This window comes from Vanessa cardui, chromosome W (assembly GCF_905220365.1).
Source record: "Vanessa cardui chromosome W, ilVanCard2.1, whole genome shotgun sequence".
NCBI classification, from domain to species: Eukaryota; Metazoa; Arthropoda; class Insecta; order Lepidoptera; family Nymphalidae; genus Vanessa; species Vanessa cardui.
In genome coordinates this window covers 6,372,377-6,388,581 of record NC_061153.1, presented here as the reverse complement: position 1 = coordinate 6,388,581, position 16,205 = coordinate 6,372,377, and the positions used below count along the sequence as shown (strand labels likewise).

The 16,205-nt window shown below is 34.9% G+C and overlaps 1 protein-coding gene and 1 long non-coding RNA gene across 2 annotated transcripts; one reads left to right on the top strand and one right to left on the bottom strand.

Moving 5' to 3' along the window:
- Positions 1 to 3,803: 3,803 nt before the first annotated feature.
- Positions 3,804 to 5,258, top strand: LOC124542721. The gene is made up of 3 exons (XR_006967365.1): positions 3,804 to 3,843; positions 3,953 to 4,186; positions 5,187 to 5,258. It is a non-coding gene; the product is annotated as an uncharacterized LOC124542721 (long non-coding RNA).
- Positions 5,259 to 13,707: 8,449 nt separating this feature from the next.
- LOC124542508 lies at positions 13,708 to 15,531 on the bottom strand. Its single transcript, XM_047120450.1, has 2 exons — positions 15,120 to 15,531; positions 13,708 to 14,042 (listed from the first exon to the last, which is right to left on the bottom strand). The coding sequence occupies exons 1-2, from the start codon at positions 15,529 to 15,531 to the stop codon at positions 13,708 to 13,710; spliced, it is 747 nt and encodes a 248-aa protein (XP_046976406.1).
- Between the last annotated feature and the right edge of the window lie 674 nt (positions 15,532 to 16,205).

The following is a 16,205-nucleotide window of genomic DNA, read 5'->3' as shown; positions in this document are numbered from 1 at the left end:
AAATACAAAGCTACTGTACCGACTTTCAATGTTACTAGAATGGGCTTGATTAGGAAAATTTCCATGGATCCCAACCCAATCTATAGTAATCACATTTAAAGGGAAAATGCTTCCCACTAAAGTATGTTCCTAACATACTTCCCTTCCCGTTGAAATATATAAACTTCCCACAATCCAATGCCTAAACTGCTGTCTTTATGGTCATATTAAAACTCAGAGTTGAACACAGTCTATGTATTTTAACTGCCCAAAATACCACAACAAGTGAGTCCTGTAATGTAAGTAAAGGTAACGCCACACAGTTTGCTCAGCTCACTTTCCCATAGATAAGGACTGTCCTGAGTTTTCACGTCAGTAATCCATTAAAGTTGTTGTCTCAGGATAACGTATCGTATATTGGAGCATCTTCAGGGTTCCCTCCTCATTCAATAAAATGGTTAGAGAATTTATGGCAGAGCAACAACAACAACATGGATAATGAAGCCATTCCTGAAGATGATAATAGAGAAAATATACGTAGAACTGTACAACTTAGGCCTGATACTTCAAAAAATAATGATGTTTTTCGTGTACATGAAAGAATAAAAGAGGAACTTAGTTAATTATTCGTTTAATACTTTCGAGAATCGGTTCTTAAACGACGGGTGCTCCATGGTATATAGGACGCTCCAATCGATGGTTTGGGAAAACGATTTGGAACGGCTATTATTCGACTATTACTCAACGTGCCTCATGGAATTACGGATATTTACGGACATAAAAAAGGGAAGAAAAGGAGAAAAGTGCGGAGGAAAGTACAAGTACAATAATATAGTCATCCATGACTGTGCGTACTCTGAAAGTGCGTGCAAGTGCCTCCAAAAACTATGAGAGTATCTCAAAAGAAATATTCTGAACCATAATCTATAATTTTTAGTGACAAAAAAACTGGGATTAATAATGTATATGCATATAAGCGGTTAATATCAAATCAAACCAAAATAAACTTTATTCAAGTAGGCTTTTACAAGCACTTTTGAATCGTCATTTTACAACCAAGTGAAGCTACCACCGGTTCGCAAAGTAGATTCTACCGAGAAAAACTGGCAAGAAACCCAGTAGTTACTCTTTTTTAACATTTAAAAATACAAAGTCATGTTAGTTAAATACAATTATTTAAATTAATATATCCTGCGTGGAAGTCAACAGATATTAGCTCCACGCTTTTTTATCATCTATAAAATCTTGTATTGAATAATATGCTTTTATATATATGAATAATATAAGTGATAAGAGATTTTATAAACAATCTCTTTGTTTCGATTGCTTATAAAATCCAGAACTCAATGACCATCCGGACCTGGTGGCCTCGGATATGGAACTATAAGATCGATTACAATAGAACCAAGAGAGCAGTGGAATGACAGCTTATCAAATACCACTAAGAAAGACGTCAAATAGTACACTAACCAAGCCATGGCAACACTTTGACATACAAACGTAGTGAACGCTTTAATTCCTTATCAGAGCGTTACTAAAAAAAAGTTCGATTCGAAATTTCTCAGAGTTTCGTAACATCAAAAAATGATGAACAATCATCGCTTCGAAGACCGACAAAGGAGGGACATTCCAGCAAAACTCGCCATGCGTTTTAACAGTGTTATAAAAATATGGCGGTCCAAGTTGTACAGAATATTTTTTAATTTCATGTGACCGTATTTTATCCTTGTTATCCTTGCGCTGTCATTCTTGTCCGACATGGCTTGAACGCCCAATACTGTTCTCCACGGCCCTAATGGAAAAGTACAGTTTTTTGTTGGCAGTGAACTCATTGCATGGGAATAAGTAATACACAGTTGTAAGCATAAAACATAAATATCTCAAGGCCACTAATAACCAAAGCTTTCAGGAGCATGGCTGGACAGTGCCGAATGAGGGTAAATTTGAAGTACCCAAAGTACATACTTTGGAGACAGAATGTTAGAAAAACGATTACCTTATTTACTTAATATTCTACTCAAGGATATTCGATCGGAGTCTTATAAATTTTGTTACAAGTCCAAATATCTATTGTCTTTGCTGTAAGTTTGTGATATTATAAGAATATATATGATTGAACTATTATTATAAGTTAAGCCTAAGAAGAGAATGCTGATTCCACAGTCAAACTGTTTTAACAGTTTTGTGGAGCAACGTTTTCGAAATTGGTTGTATACTTTGTAATAATAATTAAATAAAAAAAAATCAATATGAAGTCAATGGTTACTACACAAATGCCCATTGTCATGGGGATTGTCAATGCTGATGTCATGTCAATAAGTGGAATAACCTCCAAGTAATAAGACATTTTCTGCTGATAAAAATTTGCTACATCCGTACATAGCCTTAGACATATGGAACCCTAAATATGGATATTAACTGCAGCAAGCAATATGATTGTCCTTATTATATCAGCAATGAACCCTACGCCTTAGTTGTTTAACTGGTATAATGTGTTTCAAAAACTTCAGGAAATATTACTATGGATATTTTTTTACAAGTCACGAAAGCACTTTCATTAATTGAAAGAGCATAAGCTGCCTGTAGTTAGAGCATCACGCGCCAATAAAACTTGTATATGAATTACTTATAATTGAATAGAGCCCAGAGTTTAAAAGGACGTAAAATTTTGTTATGTTAAAATGAAAAAAAAAAATTCTCACTTGCTTTTCATTGCTATGTCTGGTTTATGCAGTGAGGCTTGTACAGATCTACTTAAGAAGTATCTAGTATCTGAAAATTGTACAATATGTATATCGGCACCAGCTAGATGCCGAAATTAAAGCGGGTCCATCGAAACAGGTGGTGAGAAGAATAGAGTCATTGAATCAAGAAAGAAACGAATGGTGGCAGCCATTTCATCCTTGGCCAAAATAATTTCAAATCAGCTGGGTGCCAAAGGCAAAAACTTAAATCGGAGCATTCAAAACAAATAATAGTAGATATAAATATCCTATCGCTAGACTATGATCAGTACACCTCACTCATAATGACCTCTTGGTAAAGGATATAATAAACAAACCCATCAATCCATCATTAGTAATTGTCCCTCCCATGCTCCCAAATAAATAACAATCCCAACTTCTTAGAAATGCTTACTAAAATACTTATAATAATAATAATAAAGATTTATTGGTCAAGTTGCACTACAACACAATAACAATCTTATTCACATATAAAAACAGTATAAAAAAAACACAATAAATTAAAATTACACAAAAAAAAAAAAAAAAAATATTATAATAGAAAAAGGGAAGAAAAAAAAAATGTGCTGCAGTACAACAATACCAAATGGAGATTCGCTCAGTAAAAGAAGAAGCATCAATGATGCTTCTAAACTGATTTTCAGCGGTCTCCAGAAGGTATGCGCTGACAGCTGTGACACAAAAAAAAAATAGTAATAAAAGTAATACAAAGCAAATCTAAACACTAAAAACAAGCAAAAAAAAATTCTTACAATAATATAACGAAAGTAATTAAAAAAAAATAATAATAAAATGATAACAATAATAACAATAAACAGTCCTAGCAGAACGCTGTGCGAGTGAGATATCTACATGAGATAGAAGCAACTAAACGGCAATTTTAATGTTAGAGAAAAAAAATATATATAACAATAACAATGTAGACTTAATGTTCCATCTCACTCTCAGTCTGAGCGTCACCTCTAGCGCTGAGCTGTCGTGCGTACTGCTCGTCCGCACTAAATAATTATAATCATCGTTTATTATAGGCACAACTTGTAATTAAAATAAAACTTAAAATAAAATAGCAACAATGACAAGTAATAGGAAAAAAAAAAAAAGAAAAACAGACATCGCAATGGTAAGTCAATATTTTTGGATTACATATGATAAGATCATAACTTCGGCTTTTCAGTTGTATTATATTTCTCTGGTCCAAGTCCTTTACTTTTTATTTATTTATATTCTAGGCTCTCGAGTGTAAGTGATCAAAAACAATACTATACGGAGAATACTAATGTTAGACAGAAAGTTAACGCCAAGAAAATTTAAACCTGTGGAAGTATAATATTTAATATCCAATACAAAAAAAAATAAAATAAATTGGAGTCGGAGATTGTGTTTAAAACTACAATAATAACAACAACCGGTCACCGAGCGCTGGCATGACTCATTCCAAGTGCTATCGGGCCGCAAACAGACAGGTACCTACTCTTACTATTAATCGTATTCCTAAAGTAAACTAAACATACTTAGTGTATTATAATAATTACATTCTGTTAAAATTTATTTTCATAATTTATATCAATTTTTAAATACTGAATACCTACACACGAGTACATACTATAACATAACATATATATATATACATACTCATAATAGAACAATTATTTAAAAATAAAATAAATAAAAAATAATAAATGAGTAATGTTGTCTTAAATTTTCGCGATGATTACACATTTAAATAAAACTATTTATAACAATCTTTGAATCTTTTAGAGCAGTCATTCATGGTTTTTTGGGCAATAACAGAAATGAAAATTATGCTGAACTTGTGAACAATCTCCTTCAAAAGTATCAACAGTTGGGTTGCAATATGTCCCTAAAAATTCATTTTCTTCATTCTCATCTTGATTTTTTCCCTTCTAACTGCGGTGATGTAAGTGACGAACATGGTGAACGATTCCACCAAGATATCTCGACCATGGAAAAGAGATACCAGGGCCGATGGGATGCGTCAATGTTAGCGGACTACTGCTGGAATTTGAAAAGAGATACCCCTAACAGTGATTACAAAAGACAAACGAAAAAGAGAAGAAAATCTTAAATAAATACGTTATTTTTCTTTTTAATTGTAATATTTCCAATTTTATATAAGTAAAAAGCAAAAAATAATAGTAAATAATTATTATAGTTTTTTTTAATAAAATATTTTGTACTTTAACGTGTTACTAGAAGCCAAATTTTGTATATTAGGTATATTTCCAAAATAAGAGCTAATTAAAAAAACACGTGTCTGCCCGTGACCACGAACACTGCAAAGTGCTCGAAACGTCGGGATGTTTAAAAATAATTAATATACGCGATTCATCCGTTATAAATAGTTTTATTTAAATAAATGAGTATCTAGTATCCTCATTCAGTTTTTTGTTTATCTAGCAAGTATTGTTTATATTTACTTTTAAATGTTGAAATTGTTTTCAGGTCCCGCAAAGGAGGTGGAAGATCATTCCAGCACTTGGTGGCGTTATACCTGAAGCTGCCTCGGAACGCTGCAAAGCTTCTGTGCTGGGGCATTTTTAGCATAAAAAGTGACGCTCGCGTGACATGTTCATTACTGTTCCTTTTTAACCATTGTAGTTTGTGGTATAGGTAAGGAGGAATCTGATATTTAATAACACCAAAAAGTAACGATGCAAAGTGTAGTTGTCTACGATAATTCATTTTTAAAATATTGGCACTATTTAGAAAAGGCGTAACATGAGTACGAGGTGGAATATTGAAACAGTACCGTGCGCATGCATTCTGCACTCGCTGTATTACCTTTTTAGTGCGTGCAAGTAAGCGGGGCCCTATAACTGCGTCAGCGTAGTTAAACTTAGACAAAATTAAGGCCTCGCATAGTTTGATACGGACATTCGTTGAAATTGAGTCTCTTATACGATAAAGGATCTTTAATCTATAAAAACAAGTTTTTGATATATTGCACTGGTCTACAAAATGTAACTTTTTGTGTGCCTTTCAATTGAATACTTTATTTTTATATTGCTTTAAGGTTACTGAATAGAAAAACAAGAATATGTTTTTTTAATTAGCTCTTATTTTGGAAATATACCTAATATACAAAATTTGGCTTCTAGTAACACGTTAAAGTACAAAATATTTTATTAAAAAAAACTATAATAATTATTTACTATTATTTTTTGCTTTTTACTTATATAAAATTGGAAATATTACAATTAAAAAGAAAAATAACGTATTTATTTAAGATTTTCTTCTCTTTTTCGTTTGTCTTTTGTAATCACTGTTAGGGGTATCTCTTTTCAAATTCCAGCAGTAGTCCGCTAACATTGACGCATCCCATCGGCCCTGGTATCTCTTTTCCATGGTCGAGATATCTTGGTGGAATCGTTCACCATGTTCGTCACTTACATCACCGCAGTTAGAAGGGAAAAAATCAAGATGAGAATGAAGAAAATGAATTTTTAGGGACATATTGCAACCCAACTGTTGATACTTTTGAAGGAGATTGTTCACAAGTTCAGCATAATTTTCATTTCTGTTATTGCCCAAAAAACCATGAATGACTGCTCTAAAAGATTCCCATGCTTCTTTTTCAAAGCCCTGTAAAACTGAATCAAAGTTTTGGTCCTTTAGAATCTTTCTTATTTGAGGTCCGATAAAGATTCCTTCTTTAATTTTAGCGTCGCTTATACGTGGAAATTTACTTTGCAGGTATTTGAATGCTGGTCCATCCTTGTTGAGAGCCTTCACAAAGTTTTTCATTAGTCCCAATTTGATATGTAAAGAAGAATTTTTTGGGAATTAACTAGAGGAAGGTGCTTGACGTTCTTTTCTCCAGGATTTAGGCTTAGTCTAGGATTCCAATCTTTTTTTATGTAATGTAAAGATCTAGCCCGACTATCCCATTCGCACAAAAAACAACAGTACTTGGTATAGCCCATTTGTAAACCCAACACCATTGCTATCACTTTTAGATCACCACAAATCTGCCATTCGTGCTCTGAGTATGATATAGCATCTAGAATTAATTTCATATTTTCGTATGTTTCTTTAGTATGCACAGCATAGCATAACGGAATCGATGGTTGTGTGTTACCATTATGGAGAAGAACAGCTTTTAAACTCAATTTTGAGGAGTCTATAAACAGCCGCCATTCCTGTGGATGGTATTCAATGTTCAAAGCGTTCATCAAGCCATTTACGTTATTACAGAATGCAAGCTGGTTTTCGGATTTGAAATAGGGTATCAAGTTCTTCTGACGATATCTGTATAAACTGATTTTGACATCCGGTTGAAGCAAATTCCATTGCTTAAGTCTCGATCCTAGTAATTCCGCTTTATCTTTTGATAAATTTAAGTCTCGTATAAGGTCGCTGAGTTCATATTGCGAAACTCTATGAGGTTCGTCACAAACAATATTGTCACCCACAAACTCTGACGATTGTGAGGCTGTAGGCTCATTGTAGTCAACTTCCATTGAAATCATCGCTTCTTCAGAATCTTCCTGGTATTCTTCGGGAGGTCGAGGAACAGGTAAATCGATTCGTGTGGTACAGGTCGCGATACAGAGGCTACGTCAGGGTATACTACGCTTCGTTTCTTTTTTCGTGATATACCGTGCTGGATGGGTGGAGTCAAGCAAAAGTAACAGTCATTCGCATGATTGGTAGGTTCCCTCCACATCATTGGTACACCAAAAGGCAATGAACGTTTCTTTTTGTTTAGCCACTTAATCAGATTTGTGGAGCAAGTTGTGCAACTAAAATGTGGTACCCACGATTTGTCTTGGTTTTTAATGTTAATTCCAAAATAATGGAAGTAAGCAGTTTCTAAACGTTGAGTTATTGAGCATCTTTGGTTAGTAAGGGTCACCTTACCACAAATGTAGCAAAAATTGTCTGCACTATTAACACATTTACGCGACATAACGAAAACTGTAGATTTTTCACTAAAAATGTAAAAAAAACGGTAACAATTTCACGTTTTAACTGTTGAATAAAACACAGTCAGCGTTAAACGCAACAAACAAATGTGAAATAATAAAATTTCCGCGGGTAATCACTAAATATTTTGAGTTATCATCATTAATGTGATATATCTGTCGCGCTACCCGCTATTATATTTATATGGCATAAATGCACAATAAGAGCTAACTAAGAATTTTAACTTGTATATCTATGTTCAGCGAGTGGAATACAATCAATATAGTATATTTTCATGTAAAAGGTAATTCTGATGTAGACCAGTGTTATTTATATGATTTTCAAAGCGAAGTCTTTCGTCCATTAGTACACCTAGATTACGTGCCTCGGTTACCCTTTCAATATGTTCACCTCTTATCTCTACTTTAGGGTTATAAATGTTAACTAATTGTATTTGACGATCTGTGCCAAAAATCATGTATTTTGTCTTGGCCGCATTTATAGTCAAAGTGTTTGACTCCGACCATTTGGAGATACGGTCTAAGTCCTGCCCAAGCTTGTGCAAAGCTAAACTTATCTCACTTGGTTTAAATGATATATACAATTGTATATCGTCCGCGTACATCTGAAATTTACAATTCTCTATTTTGTTTACTATGTCTGATATGTAGATTATAAAAAGAATAGGGCCCAAGATGGATCCCTGCGGTACGCCCCTGTTTACCTGGCTACAGACAGATTTATCAGCATTACCATCCTCACGTCCTATTTCTACATATTGAGTGCGATCGGACATATAACTTTTGAACCACTCTACAGCTTCTGAGCTAAAACCATAGTATGCTAATTTAGAAAGTAATAGAGTGGTGTTTATGTTATCAAAAGCTCGCGAGTAATCGAGAAGCACAAGGATAGTCGCCTCCCCCCTGTCCTGAGCAGATAGGATATCGTCTCCTTACTCCTTAGTACTCCTTTTCTTTCTAAACCCAGATTGTTCTGAAGGCAAAATATTGTTCAGTTCGAGATAGTCCCTTAATTGATTGCAAACTACTTTCTCAAGAACTTTGGACAAACAGGGCAGGATGCTAATAGGGCGTAAATCCTTTAGTTCTGTAGGGTTACTGTTCTTTGGTATGGGCTTAATTATGGACTTATGCCATTGATTAGGATAAATACTAGTCGTTATTGATTTATTTATGATTTTTGTAATTAATTGAATTGAATAAGGAAGCGTAGGTAATAACATATCAAGTGAGATGCCATCAGATCCGATGGCGTTAGTATGCAATGACTTGATATGTCTGAATATGTCAGTCTCTGTAACAACATTTATATTAAATATTGAATGTCCAAATTTATGCGTTAGAAAGAAATCAATATCCGATTGGAGAACAAAGTTTTTGCCAGGTAATTGTTCTGGTAGCTGCATGTCACATTTCCTATTGATATTTACATTATATTTTATATGCGTCCATAAGAGCCGAGAATTTTTGATATTTTTATTCACATACATATCAAAGTATGCCTTTTTTTCATTTTTTATTGCCTGATTCACTAAATTCTTTAATTATTTATAGTAACTGAGATGAACATCGCTTTTATTTTTAGTTGCACGTGTGTGCGCACTGTCCCTATGTTTCATCATAAACTTGATGGTAGCGGTGATCCACGGGTATTGCCGATTTTTGATGCTAATACATTTAAGAGGTGCTAAAGTATTATAAACACGAAGCACTATCTTGTTAAATTCCTCCACCATATCATTAACATTTTCAAGTTCAGCAATGCACTCTGATTATTGTTAAGAAAATTAATGTTAAAATCGCCCATTATTATTAGATGATCGCGCCATGTAAACGTACTCAGAGTCTCATACAGGGCATCGAAGAATGTTAGCACACTTAACCATGGAGGTCTATAGGCTGTACCTATTACGATTTGCTTGCCTTTGATTTTAATTCCTATCCACATCTGCTCAACGGACGAGGGAGGATGAGTAAGAGTGCGTACGGTTAAACCCCGCCTTATATAAAATTTTATTTATTTATTTTATTTATTTAAACACTTTATTGTACACCACAAATTAAACAGATAAGTAAGAACACATAAAAAAAATAGATGGTACAACCGGCGGTCTTATCGCTTTAAAGCGATTTCTTCCAGACAACCGAGGTGATATGGAGTAGTAGCCAACAGAGAAATGGTAGGTGGTGTAAAATAGACTACATGCATAGATACAAATAATATAATACATAAATAAACTACTACATACATATAGCTAGGTACATAAATACATTTATACATACATATATACATAGAATCATACATAAAAACATATAAATATACAGATATATACAAATAACAAATGGTATCTAGTCGCCATTCAGTGTGAGAGTGTGAGGTAATAATTAATAACTTTAGTTTTAAATAATGTTAAAGAGGTTGCAGATTTAATATTAAGCGGGAGGGCATTCCACAATCGAGTAGCCTCAGCCGTAAAAGATTTTTTGGAAAAAATTGTTTTCTGCACAGGTGGATTTAAAAGTAAATTTTCAGATGAACGTAAGTTCATGTTGTGTCCGTCAAAAACATTGCGAGACTTCAAAAATTTAAATTTTTCTTTCAAATAAATAGGTGAGTGAGGATTGAATAACACACAGTACAGAGACAAACAATATGTAGATTCCGGCGAAAACGAATAGGTAACCACTTGAGCTGAGTACGAAATTCAGAGACATGGTCATATTTGCGTAAGCCAAATATGAACCGTATAGCTAGATTTTGAAGACGCTCAAGTTTATTTAATTGGTCCTCATTTAAATCTAGATAGCTTGCGTCTGCATAATCGAGAATAGATAGAAGTAGAGAATGTGCTAACATAGTCTTGGTGGAAATAGGAAGAAAGGAACGGAGACGTCGTAGAGAGCCCATCGCCGAAAACATTTTCCTGCTGACTACATTTAACTGATGTGACCATGAAAGTGTAGAATCTAGATGTATACCGAGATTTTTTACCGTAGAACTATATGGTATAGTACAATTATCTAATATAATCGTAGGAATGTTTCTCCAGTCAACTCTTGAAATCATAGCAGCACTGCCAATAATAATGGCCTGTGATTTTGATGGATTGATCTTTAAACCATAACACTTGCTCCAATCACTGATTGTAACCAGGTCATCATTAATGGCAGCGATAGCGCTGGGCAAGTTATCCAAGGTTGACTGGGTATAAAGCTGGAGATCATCTGCATACATGTGGTAGAGAGAAGAAATCTTTTGAGTAATAGAATTAATGAAAATAGTAAAGAGAATAGGAGACAACACGCCACCCTGAGGCACTCCAGCACGTACTTCACACCAAGACGAAAATGTCTCGTCTACCTGAACACGTTGCCTTCTGCCTCTAAGATAACTCTGAAACCAGCCAAACACCGATGGAGATATGTTAAGAGAACGCAGCAAACTCAATAAGATGTCAAAGTTGACAGTACCGAAAGCATTGCTAAAATCTAACAATGTCAGCACTGTAAGTTGTTTATTATCCATGCCCAATCTAATGTCGTCGGTAATTTTCACGAGCGCTGTGACCGTACTATGACCGGAGCGAAAGCCAGATTGGAGTGGATTAAGAAGGCTGTGCCTATTTAGGAATGTTATTAATTGCTGGAGCACTAGTTTTTCTAAAACTTTGGAAAGGAATGGAAGGATGGAGATAGGACGAAAATCAGTGTCGTTCATAGAATTAGCCTTTTTGGGGAGTGGAATAATACGGGCTACTTTCCAGGCATCGGGGAACTTTGAGGAAGTGATGGATTCATTAAGGATATGAGTAATAACAGGAGCAATAGTTTCAAGGATAGGTACAATCATATTACGGCCAACGCCGTCGTCGCCCACGGCATTAGAAGAGATGGACACTATGCTCTTCTTAACATCACATTCGGTGAAAGGAATGAAATTAAACGGTGGATAGTCAAAGGTTGGCAAACAAGAAAGAATATTTAACGTCCGCTCTTTTTCTGCGTTGTCAATAACGTCAGATGAAGAAAAATGCTTATTAAGAGACTCTATGTCGATGTTACGGTGAAGAGAATTATGAGATGATTTGCCAATTCCAAACGATTCGAGGAATTTCCAAACTTTAGCTGGGTCGCCGTTTTCGACTGATTTATGAATGTGGCGTCGTTGCGCATCTCTACACGATGTATTGCAGCGATTCCGGATTTTATTATATTTAATACGGTTTTTGTCACATGCATCAGATTTTAATTTACTTTTAGCCATAGCTTTTTTCGCAATTAGACTTTTTAATTCCTCAGATAGCCAAGGCGCTGGTAAGTGTTTAATTTTAATAGGTCTAACCGGAGCATGATTATCATAGAGACCAGTCAGACAAGAATTAAACATGTCAACTTTTAAGTCGACTGAGCTGGCATCGACTACAGCTGACCAATTAATTTTGCGAGCATCCTCAGTAAGACGTTCTTTATCCATTCCACCAAAACTACGCCGCAGAAGTATTCTCGATTTTGCTTTAGGAGGACGAACTTTGTATGAAACAAAAATCAGATCATGATTCGAAAAAGCATCAGCCTCAAATTGGCCGTGCGTGAGGACAAAATCTGGAGATGACACTATAATAAGATCAAGAAGTGAAGGGACACAGTTAGGGGGGTTATGAGTGGCCGAGAGAGGCAAAATGTGTAGGTTGCACGCTTCAATTACAGAGTTTAGCTTTCTGCATCGGTTGTCACCTTTAAGGAGACATGTATTAAAGTCACCCATAATTATGGTATGACTGTATAAGGGAGACAAATTAATTAATAAACTTTCGAATGCAGAAAAATAATCAATATGTAGAGAGGGAATATAAAATACGCCGAGAAGAATTTTGGTGAGAGAAAGAGTTATTTCGATGAGTAAGTGTTCAGCAGCATTAGTTGGAGGAGGCTGAGTCGACGAGCTAACAATAGTAAAGGGAATATAAGAACGAAGGTAGATCGCGACTCCACCCCCACCTTTACCAATGCGGTCGTTACGTATCAGTGTAAACCCTGGTAAGCAGTAAGATGTAGATGGTAAACATGGCTTTAACCAGGATTCGGAGATGAGAATCGCGTGGATATTACGAGATTCAAATGACGCAAGCATATCGGGATAATGGGCCGGAATACTCTGTGCATTAATGTGAATAACGTTGAAATTCTTCATTGAATCTGAGAAACAAGAATTAAGGACGACGTTTAAAGGGAGGGAAGATGTACTGTGGAAACTATCCTCATCCTCAACTGACAGATCTTCATTTGATGAGCAAGACAAAAAATGGCTACTAGATATACTATTATTTAATGACATTATGATAGTTTTATAATAGATATATATAAAATACAATAATAAAATAAGAAAATTTATATATAAATAACTTATAATAAATAGTAAATAAGTTATAATAATAATAAACCAATAAAGGCAGAAACCAACCCACCAGCGGTCTGAGAGAAAGAATCACTTAAAAGGTAAAAAACAAATTCAAAACCGTTGTAAACTAATAGATAGTATCAAGTAAAAATAAAACACGTTACAACAAAAAAAACAAAATTGTAAAAAATAAAATAAAAAAGAAAAATATAAAAAGGAAAAGAACAAAAAGTAACATATTTATAGTAACAAAAATAATATATAATGAATGCAATAAGTAAACTATACTAGTATTGAGATAAAGAAAAAATAATGCAGAAGCTAAATTATGATAAACATTCGTTATGACATTTATATCTCAAAGCAATAACGGAACGCAGTATGAATGCACTTGTCAAGATGTCAACGTGACAGTGTTTAGTTGTTTACATTTTACAACACAAAATTGCTTACTACCTGATTTGTTAAATTATATTAGTTTTATTACGTGATAAAACTAAACTGAACATTGAAATAAACAAAAACAAGACAATAAAAAGAAAGAAACGAAGTTGATACAAGTACTCGCGAAAGGAAGACGTTAAATGTTAAATAATCAATAGAAAAATCAAAAACAGTACAAGATAATAAGGATAAATTATTTCTTAACGATCCTTTTAGATCGCAAATAAGTTGTTTTGCTATCCTTAACTGCATTTGAGACAATAGTCGCAGCAGAAGGGCCTTGAACCACACTGTCACTGTCACTGGGGATGGCATCCAGTTCCTGTTTTGTGTGAACACGATGCTTCGACTGGTCGGACCCCATCACCACCACTACACCATTATCAGTCCAGCATCTAGATATCCCAAATCGCTGCCGGGCTGCTAAAAACACTTCATGGCGACGTTTGGTTAGAAATTCAGATATGGTGATACCGGTGCCTTTAAGGTTCTTTTTGGCGCCCCAGACCTTGTCTTTAACCGAAGAATTTTGATATAGTATTGTTTGCTGATGACACCTCCTTAGTTTTTAAAATTAATAGAAAACAGGTACAGTACGACGACGTAAACAATGCTATAGCTGATATAGTACATTGGTTTAGCGTAAATAATCTTAAACTAAATAATAATAAAACTAAAATTGTGAAATTTAGTACGCCAAATGTACAAAATGTAAAAGCCGATGTACTCATCAATGGGGAATCGATGGATCCAATTGATTCTGCTGAGTTTCTTGGCCTTACTGTTGATGCCAAGTTGCAATGGGGCCCTCATATTGACGGATTGGCGAGTAGACTGAGTTCTGCGGCATTCGCGGTCAAAAAAATTAGATTATGTACCGATGTTGATACGGCTCGCTTAGTATATTTCAGCTACTTTCATAGTATAATGTCATACGGTATTGTGCTGTGGGGCAATGCAGCCGCTATCCATACCATATTTGTGCTACAGAAGAGGGCTATTCGCGCAATCTACAACCTAGGAGCTAAAGAATCGTTAAGGAATAAATTTAAAGAAATCAAGATATTGACTGTTGCTTCTCAATATATATTCTCTAATGTTATGTATGTACGAAAAAATATTAATGATTTCATGAGAAAATGTGATACTCATAACATTGGTACAAGGAACAAACACAAACTTGTTACTCCTGTTACTCGACTGCGTAGAGTCAGTAACTCATTTGTGGGGCAATGTATACGGTTTTACAACAGGATCCCAGAAAGCGTTCAAAATGCCTCTGTTGCCAAATTTAAAAAAATTATTAAGGAACGCTTGTGTGTAAAAGGTTATTATACAATTAATGAGTTTATGATCGATAGCACACCTTGGGAATGATACGATCGCCTCCTGGCTATTTCATCTCATATTAAATTGTTTATTTACATAATACATAAGACAAACAAAAAAAAAAAACCCGCTGAGTTTCTTTCGCCGGTTCTTCTCAGGTCAGGGTATTTTCTTTCCGAACCGGTGGTAGTGTTTCAATTGACCATCAATAAGAAAGTGTAATGCTTCTATGTTGAATAAAGATATTTGAGTTTTGAGTTTTGAGTTTTGAAGTATCCTTGAATTTCACCAGAATCGCACGTGGCTTACCTTTGCCAAGCTGACCAAGGCGATGGGAACGGGATATGGAGTCAGCTGTTAATCCAGGGAGTTTAAGGTGATCGCCCAAAACTTTTGAGATATGAGCCGGTATATTCTCATGTTTGTCCTCCGGAACACCATGAACCAGGAGTATTTTCCTACGTGACCGCATCTCCATCACATCACATTGTTGGGACAGCAACTCCACCTGCAGTTGCAAACTTTCAAGAGCCGCTATTACAAAACTGCGGAACGAATTGAATTGGCTGTTGATATTGGACACGGGGCTTGAGGCAGGAACAGCATTTCTCAAGTCTCTCTGGAACTCTGCCATCCTTAAGTTAAAGTGCTCCGTGAGATCCGCTATAGAGCTTTTAATTGATTCCATGTTGTTGTGTTGGATTTGTTCTAATTGTGGTAGTGATTATTATTCTCAGACCAAGCTGGCAGGTGTAGGAAATGTCACAGGTACATTAAATTATTTTTATATTATTAAAACTATTTAAATTAATTAAATTTAAAGATGTAAAAAATTTGCGACTATTATTTAAATCCTACTCCGCCACCGCGTGCTCGTACCCCTGGTGGCCTTGGTATATGTCGAAGATTATAACCTGCAATGTTAGGCGCACGCCCGTCTTCGCCTGCTTTTAACCACGTCTCGTTAAGGCCTAATATGTCTACTTTGTGTCTTTCTACGGTAACAATGAGTTCCTCATGATTAGTCCCAAGAGACCCAGGATTTATAAAACCAACTTTTAAGTGTCGTGGATTAATCATTTAGAACCAAAAAATATTATATATATATGTATATGTGTAATTACTTGATGGCAAATTGAATGCAATATGCAGGAACAAGTTTCAACATAAATTTTAAAGCAGACTATAACAACATTACTTTGAATTATTGCAGATAGATTAAATTTTATTGTTATTGATTTTATATTAGATGTTACGCGTTTTAAAAAGTTTTCGAATTTAATTCCAAGAAAAATATAATACAAGCTGTACCTAAACCAATGCACAGAAAAAGTGTCTATACTTAATATTGCTTTTAAGTAG